At 43.5% G+C, this 19,764-nt stretch overlaps 1 protein-coding gene across 3 annotated transcripts in view; it reads left to right on the forward strand.

Moving 5' to 3' along the window:
* The first annotated feature begins 1,520 nt into the window (after nt 1-1,520).
* The window catches only part of cyth1a (cytohesin 1a), a 39,679-nt gene continuing 21,435 nt past the window's right edge, over nt 1,521-19,764 (forward strand). The window contains exon 1 of one of the 3 annotated variants that reach the window (XM_040158101.1): nt 1,521-1,583. In XM_040158101.1, coding sequence (XP_040014035.1) covers nt 1,565-1,583 — 19 coding nt within the window. In that variant the 5' untranslated portion in view covers nt 1,521-1,564. Of the gene's footprint in view, nt 1,584-6,538; nt 6,921-14,239; nt 14,549-19,764 lie in introns of those variants that run through there. The other 2 variants (XM_040158087.1, XM_040158094.1) reach the window with 2 other exon arrangements.

Genomic DNA, 19,764 nt, shown 5'->3' on the forward strand with positions numbered 1-19,764 from the left:
ATAGCAGTTAGCATAGTAGAAATGAGGTACTTTGATATTTTACAGAAATGCAGAGTCAAAATCCACATTTGTTCATGGTTTCCCCCAGTGATAGAGAGGGCTTAATCAAGTATTTACATTTAATTTTATTGCGAGAACAATTGAGCTATATTGAGGTAGTGTCACATTTACACGGTAAGAACTGAAAGGAAAAGGCTGCGAAAGTGCTGCTGCGCTGCTGGCCACGCCCCTCCGCTCGGTGATGTCACCACAGGTATTTCCGCTTCGAGAGCTGAGGCCAAACTCCTCACGTGACATCACTGATGGGTCGGAGCTGCCAGGGACGCTGGGTGCTGAAATTTTAAAGCGGCAATGATCGATATTTTTATAGCAACCGTGTATTAAATGACAATGTGAAAACAAAGTTACGGTGTGAAAGGTGTCGCCTGTATTAATGAAATCGGTGGCTCCCCTTGGCTTTCAGGAGCTTTATAGAGAGTTTCAGCTCATTGTGGTTCCCGTCTGGCCCGCAGCTTTAAAGTTCTGATTCGCTTCGCTTTCGCCGCTCTCATATTGTCATTTTTCGGACAATGGGCAGCTGCCTCCAGAGAAAAAGCTGGATGCAACCGGCTCGGCGCTAAATGGCAGACGGCAGCGACTGGCTGGTGAATAGGGCAGCTGGAGACCACAAACGGAGCTAAAAGAAAGTGAACAATTGGACTTAGATTTGCAGAAGGACAGAAACATGACCCCAGATGAAAAGTTAGTGTTGGTCCATAAACGCTGGATGTGTGAATAAGCAACTGTTTGCTAGTTTGCCATATCAACTTTAAAGGTAATATGTCAGTGTCATGTTCACAACTTTGCTTGCGCTGCCTCCAAGTGCCCAAAAAAAAAAAAAAAAAAATCTGTTACTGCAGGTTTAAAGAGCAATGCAGCATTTTCTGCCCTTTTTGATTCGGTATGGATTTTTAAGGCTAAAATTAATGGTTTTTCTGATGGTATCTTTGAATTTTGTTAAAACAGAAATCTATTCTCTTTATTTGGCCTTAAAGCTCGAGAAAAGTTGGTTTGCAGAAGTTTTTTTTTTTTTTTTTTCCCCCCACCTTAGACATAAATACAAAATATATTTTAGAATTGTAATGGTCTGTAATGGTGTTTGCTTGTAGGGCTTTTCTCTGCACCCCCCCACAGTAAATGACATGAGTCGTGCCAGTTACTCAGCGAAGTTGTGGGCCGAGGACAAGTTAGAGCGTGACATCACATCTGGGATGGGCGGGGCCAGCATGTGCACCGGCTTCCCTGGGTGCGTGTCGGCGGCCGGACGAACATCGGCGGCGCACGCGTCCGGAGCGGCAACGGCGTGGGCGAGCGCTAAACAGCGACGGGCTGAGAAGTTAGACCTCTCGGAGTCGGCCTGCCGTCAAGTTGAATCCCCGGCGGGGGGCGAGGGGGGAGGGGGGGGAACAGAGCGAGGAAGAGACGAGAAAAGGGAGGAAGTAGCGAGGGGGTCCGGATCGCTGCGGGCGCTTGGCGAGAGACATCCCCGGACAGTGACGCCTGCAGCAGCATCAGGACCGAAAGGATGGAGGGGGAGAATTACGGTTTGTCTTCATCCCACCCTTACATGGTGTTTAGTGGATGCTTTGATCCCAGCCCCCGCTAGTACCATGAGTGCGTGTTTTCTTTTTTTTCAAGCATTGGTGTCTACAGTGTTCGTGCTCTGCTGTACCAAGTGATTAGAAATGACGGACTGTAGTCTACTGAGCATAGATGTCCATACTTCTGCCAGTCTGACTGCTTGGTGGGAGTGTTAAAATGACAGCCTGACACATCGCTGACTAAGTCCTACTCTACATTCGGTCACATTTTGCCATGTTGTTTATCTGATTTAAATGCATGTACGGGAAAGGATACCCTGTTTGGGTATTTGTAAGCCATCTTAAAAACAGGTGGCCTCCGTGGTACTCACAGCCAAAAGGATATAAAAAGATCTGTGTACTGAATTATTAAACATCACACTGCAGCTATGACAGCATGGTGGACACTGTGCAAATCCATATATTTAAATAGTGTAATGCAGAGAGAACCAGAAAAGTTCCTGCCCTTATGGGGATGGAGATGATCCGAACTGATACTGATGTATTTATACTATGTTGGCATATATTCTGAGGCGCATAGGCTCTTTGGATGACGCGGCTTTACAGAGTGCCTTCTTATAAAAATGCCCCCTTTGCTAAAAAGAAACAATCTTGACAGGAAATTCAGTGTCCTGACATCATGTATGCTATAGGTTGACCCCCCTCCCCACCCACCCACGATGCCAGGTCATGAGGTGGAGCTGGCCGATGGCTAGTCTGGGCTTTGATGGAAGCTCCACCTCAATTATTTAGCAAGTTTAGTTTTTCTGTGATCTTAATGCATCTCAAAATAGAACCAGCAATGGCCTCATTGCAAGAACTGATGCTCTGTTAGAAGGAGGGAGGGGATTTCTGTGAGTCACATATAACAGATTTAAAAAGGAAAAAAAAAAAAAAAAAGTTTTAGTCCAATCTCAAGGAAATACACCTTTGAGATTTTGATCTGCTCAATGCTTACTAACGCTTCCCTGACCGATCTAAAGTCTTGGCCTTGGAGTTTACTGAAGGGTACACAGGGTCCCGTAGTGACTTCTGCCAGTCTGGACAGCCCATACAGCATGTTTCCTCTCAGTCCCGCAGCCGGATAATCATTATTTATTTGCAGTCATCTCCCCTTGTCAGTAATTTCCTATGTGAATTTCAGCTGAGGAATCAGTCGACGACCGTGTAATTAGGCTTTCTGCTAAAGTGTGAGGTGTAAGAGAAGGGACAGGCTGAAGCTCCCAGCACATTCAAATAACACTCTCACTATCACCGACGCCTCCTTAGTCAAATTGGCTGCTTGTGGATCTGAATGAGTAAGTACAAGTCATATCATCTCTCATGTCTCTGAGCATCGTGCCTGTTCAGCATAATTGAAGTCTGGGAAGGAGAGAGGATAGAAGTAATCCATCCACTGTCAGACTTTGTTTTATTTTTGGTACTACCATGCCCCCCCCCCCTTTATTTAACTATTTCTGTAGACTAGACTTATGCAACAAGAAATGTTATATTCGTGTGGAGACTGGAAGTGCGTCTGAGGATAATCTGTATGTTTTATAGCATTGCCATGATATACTGCATGTGCAGTGAGCTTCTAAAATTTATGACAGGATTAACATACTGTGTTTTTGCACCCTACTCCTGTTATGTTGCTAGGTGCTGGTGCCAAAACAAGCTATCTTGGGATTCACTGGGTGCAGCTCTGTTTCAAGACTCACTTCAAAGGCTTTGAGCTGCAGGGTGTCAAAATGTCTTTGTTTTACCTTTTTTTTTTTTTTAATTTCTCCTGCACTTTTACCATCTACCGGCACCTGTCAATGCGGCCCAATTTCTTTTTGCGTAAAGAAATGTGTACATACAAAGGAAACAGTGTGCCTCTTCATAGGCGTGGTGCACAGCAGGTACGGGTGGTTGCGCCGGTTATGGGCGTCATCTTTCCTCTCAGTCTGAGAGTTCTTGGCTGAGTGATAGACATATCAGAAGTGTCGTTGCTTCTACTGGCCTGTAATGTGTTGTTTCCCTGCTGTATCCTGTTACTCTCAACCCATGTGATGATGAGAACGCTTTACTCTAGCACTAAGCTGCTCTCACGTTCAAAGCAGACTCACAGAAAGACTGTCAAAACAGCAGCGGCAGCTGCAGCAGCAGCAAAGTCTCAGTGGACCTATGCAGACGTATCTTTTTTCTGATAAAAAGAAAAGTGTGAGATAATAATCAAAAGGTAAAAAAAGAGAGGAAATCTGTCACTTCAAAGTCAATGTGCACTTGTGCTACAGTTCGTCTTCTTACTCAACAGTGTAAATTACCAGTCTAGAAATAAACATTCTTACAACAGGGATACCAAATTTATCCCTGTATTTTTCATCATTCAATCTACACCAATCACAAAAAGATGCAGATAGAGAGGAGCACACAGAAGAAGGATATTAAGCCTTTTAACATTAGACTGGCAGCTGAAATGAAAAGTGGGCAGCGGGTGCTGCAACTTTATCAGGAAGATGTTACAAGGCACAGTCGGTCTATATTTAGGCTGATAAGCCTTATCCTGTGTGGTGAGTATGTTCATTAGAGCTGTACCAGCAGAGGTGCTTGTTCTGCTCCCACCCCAGCGAGTTGTTAGTCACTGGAGGTGATGCTAACATTAGGCTGCTATGTAGGAGTTCCACCAACACAGATCACCAAGCTCTCTGTAGATTTATATCCAACCGGGGAAGCTCTTTCATCACAGAAGACTTGCCTGCCTACCTGACTGTGTAAAGACAAACATATGGCTGCTTTTCAACAGAATCTCCTAGTAGACTGTCTCCTCTGGCAGCTGAAGGATTTCTGACTGTAATATTCGCACATGTGTCTTCCACTTTGTTGTTCTACCTACACAGATTTCACAGCTGAATTAAAGCTAAGTCTGCTGTTCGGTAAACTCCAGAAACCCTCTGGCCTGTTCAGTGAACTAAGAATAAAGGTGTTGTTGCGTGCGATGTCCACCCGGTGGCATGTAGGCATTACTGCTTGGGGGAAAATTGTTCATTTGGGCTCAGGTCACGGCCAGGCCTACGTACGGTACGCAGCACCACACAGAGAAAAACCACATCTCAACAGCCACTGTTCCTGCTAAATGAGGATGTTTGCAACATGATGCAGGTGCACATTCATCCCTTAGGTGTGGCTGCACCAAATTATGGGCCCCTACGCTTAAGGGCTGCCCTGTTCCAAGCTGACAGTGAGTACATGTGGTGCTGTAAGTCTCCAATAGTGTTTTGCACTTTATTTAAAATAACCCAGAAGTCCTTAGGAGGCAATATTAAGTGTAATGAATTGAAATTTACTGTTATTACTATGGCTAATTTGCCTTTATGGCAAATTAGCCATATTTCATTACTAATTCATTACTGTTTCATTACTATTTCATTACTATTTCATTACTATTTACATATTAGATCACCCTTATGTTTGCTTTGTGGAGTCACTTGGCAGTTTAGTACAATGGATTGACATTATTCCAATTAATCAATTAACAGCATGTATTTTTTCAACCCTGCTATCTATCTATCTATCTATCTATCTATCAACAGTAGAGCACACTCATTCAGAGAGGTGCTGTAAGGTGGAGCTGAGCAGTAGGGAGAAGAGAAGAGAAACATTTGCGCTGACTGCAGTGTGTCCTCTGCTGCTGTTCCTCCTGTGACAGGGCTGCTCCTCCGGCTGACGTGCAGCTGCAGCAATTTATAGTGGCCGGGACTGACTTTGCAGTTCACGCAGGGGACACTCTGGGCAATGATGGCGACATCAAAAGCGCTGTCACAGCCTCGCAAAAGACAAACAAATGCAGCGCGTGTCAGATCCCCCTCATCGCATTCAGTAACTGCCACCTATCCCGTTGCTAACATGCTGCCCTTGATGGTGTGATTGACAGAAGGGGCGAGGTGACGAGTTTATTAATTGACACTGAACGAGAGAGGATGTTGTTAATGGGCGAGAAACACTTTGTGTGATGGACAGGGAGGCAAATCCAGAGTGGCAGGTGGAGTGCCGTTGGTTTAACAGTGAAGGTAAACATTTCTACTTCGCTCCACAAGAGGAAGTCATCAATTGTCGTTGATTATGAACACATACGTGGCAGAAGCTGGGCAATTTATGTTGTTGTAAAACTGTGAGTGTGTGTTTGTGTGTGTGTGTTTGTGTGTGTGTGTGTGTGTGTGTGTGTGTGTGTGTGTGTGTGTGTGTGTGTGTGTGTGTGTTTGAAGAAGAAACCCATGCGTATTATGTGGCTCCAAGACCCCAAAATACGATTTTGCCATTGTGAATAACCTTCAATAGGTGTGAAAATAATCTAATCAAAACAAATTGCTCGGAGTGGTTTGCCCAGGAGCAAATCATTTCTTCTTCCCCGTTGCCAAGCAACAATGAAATCTTGATTTTATGTACAAGGCTTTTGAACGCGAAAACGATGAGTGACTAGAAGCAACAGAGGGTAGAGATGGAACTCAAGAAACTCAGAAACAGGGCAAGGTGCTGCTAACAGTTTGCCATGATTCTCATGCACGGTAAAATTTCTAATTTATCCTTAATTGTTTTTTTATTGTGATGGTGGTCCTTACATGTTGGCAGGCCCACTTGGTTGCATCAAAAGTCATAGAAAAATAGAGATGTGTCCTGAAGGTACATTAATATGTGATTTCAAACACAACCTGGCTTCTGTATTTGTATGTGCAATCTGTTTGGCCTAAGAATATCTGCTTGAATTAGGATTTAAAGTAGCAAGAGAGTGCGAGTGGGAGAGAAAGAGAGATGGAGTGAGAGAGAGAGACAGGGAGAGAGAGAGAGAGAGAGAGCAGAGGAAGATAAAGAGAGGCTGAGACGCCAGCACAAAAGGGGAACAGGGAGAAAGCAGAAGTGATTTCAGCGTCCCAGCAAGTTGCACATTCTAATCGAGGGGGAAGAGAAAGTAGGTGAGTTTGAGAGATTGGCCTCCAGGAGTGGAGAATTCATCCGACTGGGAGATTAGGTGGAGCAGAGTGACACATAGAAGGACCTTAGAGCCGGAGTCTCTCTGCTGACAGGAGGCTCGCGAGCTCAGAGTGACCGTCAGCAGCTGTGGCAGCGAGCCTGGGCCTTCGCAACTTCCCTTGTCCTCCATCTCAGTCTGACTCGTCAAGAGGGGGCAACTTTTGGACATTAACACAGCCACCAACAGAGGCAGACCTTCACACACAACAAACATATTACACACTGGCGCTATGGGGACAGTGAGTGAACTTTGCGTATCCAGCTTTCAGACATTCCTGTGTCCAGCTGTGAAGCCGCTCCAGCAAGCTCCAGGTAAAGTAAAGTCGAAACTGTGGGCCTTCACAGGATTTTTGTTGTTGTTGTTGTTGCTTTGGTTGTTGGCATGTGATTTAGCACTACTGTCATCTTATACCACTGAACGCTCTGGCTAAAATAGATCCTTTCTAAACCATCACTACCATTAGTTTTGACTGACTTCTCTCTATGAGCTAACCTGTTGTTTGACAGTGTCAGTGTCCTTGTAACTGCTTGTGTGACCACTGGCACAAACGCGTGGCTCCACCGGAGATGAAAACAAACAGTTGGACAGAAATAGCGGGAGCTTCTCGGGGCTTAAGGAGGCTCTCTCATTTAGCACAACTTAAACCTCTGCCCCGTGCACACGCACTGAGAGAAGGCGAGCTAATGTTATTACTCGCTGAGCAGCTCTAATCTTCAGCAGGTCTCACACACATCCACAGACAAACATTTCACATCCTTGTTCACACATACGGCAGATCCACAAACTGTATGACCAAATAGAAACCTCCTGTTTCTGCCCCTGTCCTTCTTGGCTGTGGCTTGAGTGTATCTCCTCTTCCCCCGGTTGCTAGTTGCTGTGTGCTTCGATAACTGGGATGGCTGTGTTGTGTTTACTGGAGATCACCTCCTAAACCTGGATAAACGGCTCGCAGTGCTTCCCGGTTTAATTACAGATGGAGGAGCAGGCTTGAGAGGAGCTGGCTAAAACGTCCATCTCTTTAGGAGTGTGTTTATACTCACCATCTGTCTCCATATGTCCAGATCTGTTCTTTCATTCTGTAGTGAAAACGAGATGATGTATGTGTGAGTGTGTGTGTGTTTACTTCATTGTTCTGGGACGGTTGTTAAGTGCTGCCACTTTATTACGCTACACTGCAGGGTAGAGTGCAGGCGCCCATTGGAAGTGTTGACATGACCAAAGCGGCCTCACTGGGTTGTGGTGGATCAGCTGACTGAGCGTGTAGCAAGGGGAAGCGGTGCTGTCTCTATGATTTCAAAACACCTGACTCAGAAACAGGGACATGCATGAACAGACGTGACTTCAATTTTGTTATGAATATTCAAGAGGAGAAGTAATCAGGATTGTTCTTGTGACAGCAGAGTTTCGCCGATTTTTGTCAAGCAAACAAAAATGACTGACATGTTGGTTGGAGCTGAAGAAAAGGCACGATGACTTTCAGTTAAATGCTGGTTTGTCATTTGAATATTCAGCCTCCAGCCGAGTCTGTGGGCTGATCATGAAGCGATATATTCCCAAGGGCTACACTTCAGCTTTTTTTTTTTTTTTGCTTAAACTGTAATAACATTCATGTTGTGCTGGCAACCATAGCATCCCGGTCCCCTAATGGTGGGAAGAGATTGGGTTTTGTACTGTAGGGTTTGGTGTTTCTGTTTTTAATCATGAATCATACAAGTGATTCATCTGTGACTCATCTAATGGTTGTCCAGAAAAGTTCACATCGTATCAGCAGCACTATTACATCACTTCTAAAATATAGCCAAATGCTGTTTGAGAAGAGCTGTTTAAAAAAAAAAAAAAAAAAAAACATGCAAATATGAGTGAGGAGTTAAAAAAAACTCATTTGGCTTCTTCACTGGCTGACCTCATGAAGTGACATCTTATTTTCCAAAGTCGACCTGTTTCTCAAAGGATACAAATTGATGTTTCAGTCCACTCCTTTGCATCTCAAATCAATTAAGCACATGTCCATTGTTATGTCAGTGCCCTTCCCGGCTTTAACTGTTACTGGGAATCTGACAATTACAGTCACTGTGAGAGTCACTCGACATGCCAAATTCATTTTCACGGAACAGGCGGACACTGATGGCGGGCAGTGTGTCACTTAAGGCAGACGTGGTCCTAATTTAGCTGATTGATATCAGCGCGGCTACATGTCGTCAGTCACACATTCGTCCGCACAGTGAGGCAGGTGTGCCCGGGATTTTCTAGGGCTCTCTGACATGGAAATTAGTCATGCGGGCTCCGGGGGCAGCTGAGGACACACTGATCTGTTTGGGAGCACAAACAAGTCCGTCAGCAGCGGCGAGCGTTCGAGGGTATTTGCCTGCTCAGCTTGTTGTAAAGGAGAGTACGGTCCAGTGACGGTTCGTGATGACGCTGAACCGTTTTGGTCTTTAATGCTAATGTTTTGTTTGGGGTCCCAAAGACCCCGTACCCTCTTTGACAGCTCACAAAAAAAAACTTTATTGTTTTAGCTCAGTATGTTATGACTTCCTAAATTTATGAGCATTGCTTATGAACATGAGTTTGAGCATTCAACATCAGAAGTCTGCTACAAAAAATTACACGTGACCACTGTTTTGATTCTCAGAGGACCCAGCATGGTCAAATACAAGGGATTTTCATATGCTTTATACCTGTTGTTGATGTTGTAAGTACTTTATATGCAGCAATACCACTCCAAAAGTAAATTTCTGTCATTGGAGTTTTATAGCAGTTTGTTAATAAGGGGTCCAACAGGAAATTTGACCTCTCAGGGGTCTAACTAAACACAGGCATAAGTAACATCGCTATGTAGGGTAACATACTGCAAATACTGCACATTTCTTTGTCTGTGAATGACTTTTTGGAAAACAAAAGATACGTATTTGCTCATGCGAAGCCCCTATAATATACTATATCTTCTGCCCTCACTTTGTGTGTGGGTGCACAGCGATGCAGCATGTACAGCAGGGGGGTCTGTGGGACCCCAAACAACAGGAAAGTAAATACGTTTTCAACAAAACAAAAAGTTAAAGTGAAATAAAGTGACATTTACTCGTGACTGCTTGTCACAGGTTCCATATATCTATGATTGGTGAGCAGTTCAACTAAAGAGTAATGTTCCCTCCTCAGACTGTTTTTTCAATTAATATTAGAGGCCTGAAGGGGTAAAACTATCCAGTATTTCAAAATAAAAAAATGCGGGGAAAAAAAAATCAACTAATTTGTGTATCAGAAATAGTTTTTTTCTTCTTCCCATCCTGTGATCCCTCACATTTTCCTTGCAACCCTTTGGGGGTCCAGACTACCGAGCTGGGAAGGATGATGGAATGCAAACTTCCAACTTGGTATGACGATAAAGTAAAGCACAGAATCCTCTGTGCACTGATTGTCACTAAGCATGTGTGCACACTTATAATGAAAGAAGATCACAATTTTAACCTCCTTACTTTGCTTCCCCTCCGCACGTCACACCCTCTTGCTAAAACTGATTTGCCAAGTCCCCGTTTCCGACAGCAGAATTTCTGTATGTATATGTGTGCAAGCGGAAGTTAGTTCTGCTGTAGGTTGTAGGCTGCTATAAAGGAAATTTGCTGTTCAGGATAAGTGAAGAGCATGCTATATTTAAAGCAGAGCTTTATGTTTGCAGTTGCAAAGTAAGTGGTCGAGTATATTTTCTTCTCTCTCTCTCTCGCTCATACACGTTAGAAAAGTGACATGAAAGCTTGATGTATTCTTATATGTATTATATGACTCATGTCAGTAATCGCTCAGGTGTGCACTCCCTCTCACCCAGAAAATTATAGGATGGATCAATCCAAAGGTCTCATTACCTGCGAGTGCACCTGTAAGAGCAGAGCAGTGGTTTCAAAATCAGCTTGTGCAAATTAGTCGTGCATGGAGCAACAAAACTCCAGCCACAGCTTATGCCAAAGAATTGCTACCATGCATGTAGTAATTTTACTGGTAACGGAGCCATTTTTCCAGCCTGGTGATTGCTTGATTCAAGCTGGTGTGTGGACATTAACCTCCTGTTTCTCAATAAGCCTCTTTTCTGGGGCTGAATTTTGTTTTAATGTCAAAGAGGCAGAGAAAAAACAGGCATGTTGTCGTGTGAAGTGACCCAACGCCCTGCAGCTAGGTAATCACTAAATGTTTCAAAATGTGAGGCAGATATTTAGATAATTGTGTGACAGTGTCTGGGCCTCAGAGATCATTTATCTTTCAGTGATGTGTGAGTCCAGATATCATTTATGATCTCAGTTCTAAAAAGTTAAATTTCCTTACGTGTTGTTTCCATTTTATCTGCAGGCAGAACTGTAATTATTGCAAATGATCAGCAGGGGCCACTCTTGGCATCTCTTCTCGTAGGATGGTGACAGGTTATTTTCTCACACCGAAGAAGAACTCAGACCTTTAAACACATGCCTTTACCCCAGGCTCTGTCAATGCATTGTTAGAGCCAAATGGATAAGAACAGAGCCTCGTGGTTGCAGGAACGGCCCTGTTGTGCAGTTAGTCATCATTGTGGAGAGTTGACCCAAAACATTGTGGAGGTGAAGCACTAAATTGCTGGAACAACTGCTGAATGTGGTATATTTCATCATTTTACGTCAGGGTTGTCTCTGTGGGTACACATCATTGAACTGTGTGGAGTGGACGTAGTCAACCAGTTTATATGTTTAATTATTTCCTCTTGGTCTCTCATGCCGATGTGCTGTTTAAAGTCCGAAGGTCTGCCGACGGAGGCAGAGGTGGCTTGTTTCCCTTTACGCGGTGGAAGGCATCTTTCCCTGAGGACTGGCTCTGTCACCTGCAAACACGCTGTAATCCAAAGGCTTAACATAGTGAGACAGACCGACGGATATTTCGTCTGTCGATATAGCTTCTTAGAGACGGTTCCCATCGCTGCTGGAAAATTGTCAAAAGAAGCTCCGTCTTGATTTTCTAACCGAATCACATTCCTTCATCGCGCAGACAGAGCAAATTCTAAATGTCCTTAAGGAACAATGCAGAGAATAACACAGAAAAGGACAAAAATAATAGCATTATCTGACAGTGTTAGCCAATCCAGACCTTTGAGAAGAGCGGATGGGTGTTGATGCATATTTTTGTTACATTGAGTTTGTATTGGTGTTGTATTGCATTACCTTAAATTGTCAAGTGTTCCTGTTATTTTCAAAATGAAGCACACTGATGCACGAATAGAGCAGAAGAAAACTTTTTAAAGAATTTCTCCAGCCCACTGAAACTAGTAATCAGCTGCATTTTTTTAACATGCATGAGCTAAAACCTCTTTATAATCCAGTATGACGTTGATCTGACGTTTGCATAAACAGTCCACTAACATCACATTGATTTGAAGAGTAAGTTCTACACATCTTGGCGTCTCTCAGAAAGTTGCGGACAACAATAATTTCATCTGTTGATATCAACTTATGATCTTTGATAGTCATTTAAAGGTCAAGCAGCTTGCTGGTTTCACTTGTTCTAGGTTGTTTAGCACAGATTTACAGCAGCACCCAGGAGAATGAATGGACTCATAACAATGAATTGAAACTTTGTGTGTACCATAGACTGTCGTGTGTACAGGGTTCGCTTCACAAAAGCTACATTGTCAGTTTTTGAGTGTGGGCTGCACAACTGAGCCATTCATGTCCCACAGCTTGAGGATGAGCCCCTCAAATGAAGTGGCCACGCAGACTGAAGGACCTTTCAAAGAAGTCTTGATGGTTTGAGTCTCTGGGCCAATATGGCCTTGAAACAAGGGGGGGAATCCCAGTGTTTGGACTTGATTCCTGTGCTAGTAGTTACCCGACGCAATTAAAATGTCTATTGCACATTTTGTTCTCCTAGCACATCAGATAGGATTGGAGCAAGAGAAAGAAAAACAGAGAGGAGCTGTTTTCGCCTTGTATCTGGCCTCTTTCATTGGCTGGGAGTGAAGCATTCCTCTTGGACCTCCTGTATTCATCAACAGGCAGTTACAGGCTCGGCCCTGCCCTATCTGCAGCACAGTCGGGCAGGTGATATACAAACAGCAGGCTGATTTATTCCATTTTTGTGGGATGGAAACCTGAGTAGCTCTTCTGTCTGCCCTCACAGCTTTTCCCTAAAATATGCAGCCAAGTAATGTCCCCCTGATAGAACAAAGAGACACCCCTCAGATGCACCTCTGATCATAGGCGGCATAAGATGTGAATATACTGCGTGTTGATGGGCCAGACTGAAACAGAAGAAGAAGAACAGGAAAGTTGCATCAGACACAAAACCAGTCGCTCAGTCTCACCAGGATTTGGGAGAACCAGTTTCACGGGTAATGATGCATCCAAATGAATGTGGTTGCAATGACAAGCAACTGTAGCCGAACCACTGAAACATCCCTTACGATAAAAAAAAAGAGCTGCAGTATTTGCATTGTAGCTTTTAGGATGATAGCGTAAATAAGTGTAAATAATTTTTTAAAATTTGTAAAAAATTCCATGAAGTGTGGTAGGGCCAGTAAAAAAACATAGTTTAATGACTGATCAGGCGTAAAGGAATAGCTATGTAGTGGACTTCGTTTGGGTATTCAACAGGTGTTTGAAAGTATTATATATTATCTCTGCCACCAACAGCTATTTAAAAGGAAAAACCAAAAAAAAAATTGTTTTCGAGGTAAAAGTCTGCACGCACACGGCTTCTCTCAGCGGATGTGGGCAATAAAACGCAGCAATATGCACGAGATCAGCAGCAGTGAACCGCTCTGCCACTGTTTGTGTCAGTCACACTCCCTGCCCCCATTAGGCCCTGTCCCAAAAACCTGTGTGTGTGAGTTTGAGAGAGAGAGAGAGAGAGAGAGAGAGCCCGAGGCAACAGGGTGGAAACGCGGGCGGCAGCCGCGTCATCTGGCCCCTTTGCTGCACCTTCATCCTGAGCAGCGTCAAGTCAGCAGAGTCGGGAGACTGTTACCGGATATAGAGCAAGCTTTCCTTCAAATTATCCCAAGATTATAATTATTATATAATATCAAATGAACCGTGTTTGTATTAAACCGATAGACTGTGTTTAGTTTAATACTTTTATTTCCTAATTTGCTGGGGAGGCAACTGTTGCTGCAATGTATTCGCTCTAATCTTTGTCAAAATGTAATGGTTTTAAATGGGAATCCGGGGCCACTCGAGTATTTTATTTGAATCTTTATTTTAGCGGAGATCATTTAAAATACATACAGGGTAAAGTTGTTGAACTCATAACACTCACAGTAATGCAAAGTCCATTATTCAACTCATTGTGCAGGTGCCATTTTCCACGCCTGCGGGACAATTTGCAATGCACCACTGGCATTTATAACTCGCCAGGGTTTCATTTTACTACACGTCCTGTTGTCCATAGAGGGTCATGGGACTTGTGAGGTCCTCAGTGACTTGACTTAATAGCAAACAAATATGTAAACAAATATGCAAACAAAAAAAAAAAGTCAGTATTCAATAATAATTCGATTGAATTTGATTAGAGCAACCCCCCCGTCCTCAGTGCAGTCAGGAAAACCCCAAACCGCTAAACGTTTGCGTTCGTTTCATTGGTTCGCGAGGGTTTTTATTATGAAAGTCCCGACCGGAAGGTAAGTTGCGTAATGCCACGCGCGCCTTGACAGAGAACCGCGCGCAGGAAGGATTGGCTGGTTAAAGTCCTCCGTCTCTTCAGACCACTCCTGCGAGCAGTCGACGGAGCCACCCCTCATCTACCGAGGAAACCATTCCCCAGAGTGTTTGTTAATTTAAAACTCAAACGAAAGGCCGATATATCAGTAGATAATTGTAGCCGTGGTTGCAGTTGTAAAAGTTTCGTCGCTCGGAAAAACCTCCGGAAACTTTCTGCGACCGGGACCTGCGAAGCGGCCACAGCATGGTGTTAAAATCGGAAGACGGGATAGGTGAGTGGAAAAGTCGAGCAGGGACATTTTACTCCGTGTGAACGTCGCTTTAGTGTCCTCACGGGACTGTGTGTAGTTGAAAATTGCGTCTGTGAGACGTTCGCTCGGCTTTCTGAAACTACGAGGCGTCGTTCGTGGGTGAAAACTTTTCGAAGCGATTCTCGGGAACCCAATGTGCGCAGTGAATGCTGGCTCGTCCGTGTCTGGCCTTGTTTACAGTGTTTACTACTCTGCCGTCTGTACCGTCGCTGCTGCGTTTACTGGGTCAGCTTTGTGCATAGTTTATCAAGACCTGCCAAAAAAAAAAAAAAAAGAAGAATAAACTTTACATTCCTTCCCTAAAAACTCACAAACAAACAAAACAAAAAATAATTACGACGTGAGAACATAAAATAAATTGTCGTTTGTGTTGTCAGTCCACAGTAAGAGAGAGTCCAAGGATACAAATGGATCCAATTTAAATAACCGTGAAGTATTAAGACATTTAAAAAGACCCTGTATGGTAGCTATGCCCTTTCTCTTTGTATTATGCATTAACTGTTCCTTTTCTATTTAATTGTTACTAACAAATTTGCAAAGTTTAATATTTGTGACTCTGCTCGAATATCTACATTTGATGATTTAGTTATTATTATATTTTTTTTTTTTTGTAAACCAAGTGTTTAAACAATTTAGTAACACATTTATAACTTGGCCATTCATGCAGTGGTCTATCACAGTTTAACAGCTTTTGCCTCAGAGAGAACATCCTCAGTGTCGTTCTTCAGTGAAGGCAGAGCTGTCAGCTGCAACAGGTGTGAGGGCAGACTTAACCGTCCTCCAGTGTCGGCGTGGAGGCCACACACCATTTTCTCCATGTGACAATTTAGTTTTCTGTGTTATTTCCTATCTTAGTTAAAATCTCTATTTTATTCCCACAGAAGCCCATGCCACCAGCAGAGATATTGTTCCAACCTGTGTTAAAAGATGGTTGTAAGTCTTTTTACATGAGAGAATTATCGCGTGTGTTATTGTATTGGCATAAATCCCCCGAAGTCAGACAGAAAGCCTTTGTTTCTGAGCGTGACACTTTCATCTCTTTGGCTTGGTTAGCCTTGCAGCATTAACTAGCCCCCTTGGCTTGCGTCACTATTAATCGTTTTAGGGAACAGTGAACGTCTGACTGACTGATCCTGTTAAATGCTGCTGCTCCTTTGTTCTGCTGATGGATAGGGAGAACTTCACACACTCTCTTTGCCTCAGCGGCCCCGGCCGAGCCCGGCTGGCACACAGCTGCGTTGTTTGTGCAGGGCAGAGAGATGAGAGAGTGGAAGAGTCGATTCTCTTTGAGTCCATTTGTCTCTGCCACTTAGGGGTGGGTGGTCTGGGAAGTTAAAGTAGTTCTCACTAATGGTTCCCTAATGAGCGGCGCTGAGAACTCTAATGGGCCCTCCAGAACAATGTGCCCTGCCTGGCACCAATGCCCCAGTGGTTTGATAATTGTCATCCTCTCCCCATAATTATATTTTAGCCTTCTCTCTGCATCGGTTGCAGCCCTCCTTTCCACTCAGGCCGCTGTTCATTCTGTATACTTACCGCTATTATGCAAGTGGACAAAAAGTGTTTACTGTTCAGCGCATTAGGGTGTTGTAGTGAGTTTCATGTTTGGCAGCTCAGCAACACTCAGTAGGCTGCATTGCTGACATTTTTTAGGGCGGTATCGCTAGTCACTGAAAAGGGCACAAAAACAATTGTAAATGGCATTTTACCCATTGTGACCTGTCACAGTAACACTAAGCTGAATGTAGGACCTCGACCACGTGTTATTTTTCACCTTTTTCACCACTGCTTTTTTTGAATACTTGAACTCAAAAATAATAATTGCCCATCATAGGCTGCTGGAATCAAAAGTCTTAGTTTCATTAGCAGCCAAGTAATGTATCAATTTCATAACAATATTAAGCAAATAGGAGTGTTTCTGACAATTTTTTTATCTAAATTATTAATGATTAATCAAAGAAATACTTGAAAGAATAAACGTTAAGGAACATAACCGCCTGTTGCAGTCCTTGCCTAAACCTCCTTCGATCTCTCGCGGTGCTGCCAGTCAGGAAAACCGGAGGATTAACCTGAAGAGCTCTAAACGTCGCTACATTTACTGTTAACAAAGTCGACGGTAATGGCTGACTTGCCCGTAAGCTGCATTTGTTCTCATAAACCTGTCATCACACAGGCCTGGTACAATCTGTATCCTCTGTGCTCCACAAATAGATAAGTTGGTCCTAAACGTTTAAGTGCATGAGAGGATATTGTTTATAAGCGTGTGGCAGGAGTTTGCCAACCACCCAGTCAGAAACATGTGAGGTCCCACATACAGCTTTTTTTTGTCCGTGAGTCAAAATAGTATCAGGTCGTTGTCTTAGCTCTACTTGTGTCTTTTTCTTTCTGTCTTCATTTTCCTCCCCTTCTCGTCAGCTGTGTGGCTCAGGAGGTAGAGCAGCTCTTCCACTAACCGGAAGGTCGGTGGTTCGATCCCCGGCTCCTCCTGTCCTCGGGCAAGATACTGAACCCCAAATTGCCCCCGATGTATCGCGCGTGTGTGTAGAAAGTGCCCTATGTATAGAAGAGGGTGCTGTATGAATGTGTGTGTGTGTGTGAACGGGTGAAAGTGGCAGTAGTGTAAAGTGCTTTGAGCGGTCGATAAGACTAGAAAAGTGCTATAAGTGCAGTCCATTTACCATTCTCTCCCAGCACTGATTTTAGTGTCTTTCAGGTTTGTCCGCAGCAGGTATAGACATGTCTGGAGGTATTTTCTTCATACAGGACAAAACGCCGTGATCAGTCCTGTTGATAAGGCCCACAAATTCAAAATAGCCGCTGGCAGGAACTCTATAGCTAGGAATTATTAAGGAGTGTGCTGATTTGCCTATCAAAACACAGGTCAGGGGCCAGTCGGGGTTTTGGTTGTGCTCTAGTAGAGCTTGCATAGTCTGCTCAGCATTTACTGTGGAAAAGTTGTTTGGGCTGCAGGAAATTGATGTGAAACTTAAAGCATCAGTGCGTGACTTAACATTTTTTGTTCCGTTTTAACAGAACTCTATCAGATCTTTGGTTGATTTTCCAAATAATAGGGGATAGTTACAGTTTATCTGTTTAGCAAAAAAGCAAATAATGCACTGAATCACGAGAAAGATCTGGTACCATTGAAGCTTTGTCAAAGAGGTAAACAATTCAGCCCTGCATACTGAGTTGTATGGCTGCTTTGTGGCAGTCATTTTGCAACCCCTGGTTTTTGTGCACCCTTCAAATCATGTTGTGATAGAGTTAAAGGATTAAAGTTAGAAAGAAATTCTATTTTATTGCCTTTCCCACAGGATGGGTGGTTTTAGCCACAGCTTTCACTCCTCCCCTGATCTGCCAAACATTTCACAAACAGGAAGCCGAGAGTTTCACAGTATGCTAGACAGGAAGTGACGTCCCACAGTTTGTTTGGACTAATTTTTCTACACTGTTTTGCTGCAGAAAAAGTGAACAGAAGACAAAATTAAAGACGCTAAATGAAGTGGAGCTGAAAACTGAAAAAGATGTGAGGCTCCTCCAGTTTTCCCATCATGTGTTCTCTGGACGTTTGTGTGCTATGTGTGTGTATTTTTTACTGGCGAGAGAGGATGTTGACAGTAGGACAGCCCCGATAAGAATCAAGGCCAACAGCATCAGAGAACAAAAGCATGCATTGTGTGTAGAAATAGCACTTCCGCTTTTGAGGAAAAACAACGAGAAGCCTCCACATTGGTCTATCATAACAATTAATGTTGATAAGTGCCAATAAAATATAACAGAGATTATTAAAGAAAGCTGATCTTTTGTGTATGTACTGATGGATTGTACGTGGGTGTGTGTTCAGCTGCAGGATGTTTGTGCTGTGGAGTTGTCTGTATGTTTGCTTTACACTGAACTAGTGTGTACGGTGGTAGGCCCAGCTATACGTTCCTCAGCCCCCTTTCCCACCCAGTCACATCCTCTGGTCCCAGCATTCCTGCACAGCAGCTTTAATACGGCTAGCAGACTGACTGTGAACTCTGTCGGGGATGTCACAGGGCTCTTGGGGCTGTGACAGGGGCATTTCTGTTTGAGCAGCCTTCATTTCTGTCGTCAGTGACTCTATGGGCTTACCTCTACTCATGTTAAGGCAACAAGGCTAAATAGCTAAGGGTAAAGTCTGTGCGCTGGAGCAGGAAGTAGCTAAAATAAAGTGCCTAGCTATAACCCTAATGATAGGTAACCATGCTATTACTTTTTGGCCCTTTGTGTTGTCAGCAGTTTGTTACTATGGGCCGAACAAGAGTTAAAAAAATATGGGATAGTTTTAACCGAGTGGTGCAGTAGTTCCCAAATGTAATTCTCACAGACAGGATTTTACAACTCACGACGATTGCAAACAAAACACTAGAAACATGGCGGTCATGTTACAGTAATCCACGAGACATGTGTACTTGCATGCATTTGATTGGCCAACGCAGTGCCTTGCCAGATGATGTTGTGTTGTCTTCCAGCAGAGGATGAGCGCAGTTCGTCGTAGACATTGCTTCTTTTTAAAGGGGTGACAGGCCAAAAAGTCACTGGTGTACTGGATTTGGCTCCATACATATTCAATTACTTTTTTATCCTGGCATGTCTACTTGCACTTCTTCCTACATTTCCCAGGACAACACAAAGATGGTGTCACTGATCTTGAACTGCGGGGTTTTTTATATATATTATATTATATTATATTATATTATATTTTAAGAGAGTAACAACGATACGTACAGCGATAGCATGACCAAATGAACAGGGTTTTTCAGTCTCTACCTTTCCTCGAAACACCGTTCCTTACTTCTGTATTAAATTAATGTCTATAGAGAAAAAGGTGCCTCAGAATCTTCTAAAGGAATTTTCCCTGAGTGATTGTGAAATGTTGGCCCAATACAGATTTTTTTTTTTTTGTCAGTCTTAAGTTTGTGTCTTTACTTTTGCTGTTCAATTTTGAGACATTCTGTAGATAGGTGTATTTCCACTCGTATATTCTAATGCAGAATATACATATCCACAAACACATTGATCCTATACTGACATTAGTCACAGGAAGCTCTGTCACTGTGGGACTACAGGGTGCAGCCAGCACAGCAGAGGGCTCCAGGTTGACTCATCCAACTCCATACAGACATGAGGCAAGCACTCACATCTGCTCTGTGCTG

The sequence above is a fragment of the Xiphias gladius genome, chromosome 3 (assembly GCF_016859285.1).
Source record: "Xiphias gladius isolate SHS-SW01 ecotype Sanya breed wild chromosome 3, ASM1685928v1, whole genome shotgun sequence".
In the NCBI taxonomy this organism is placed as follows: domain Eukaryota; kingdom Metazoa; phylum Chordata; class Actinopteri; order Istiophoriformes; family Xiphiidae; genus Xiphias; species Xiphias gladius.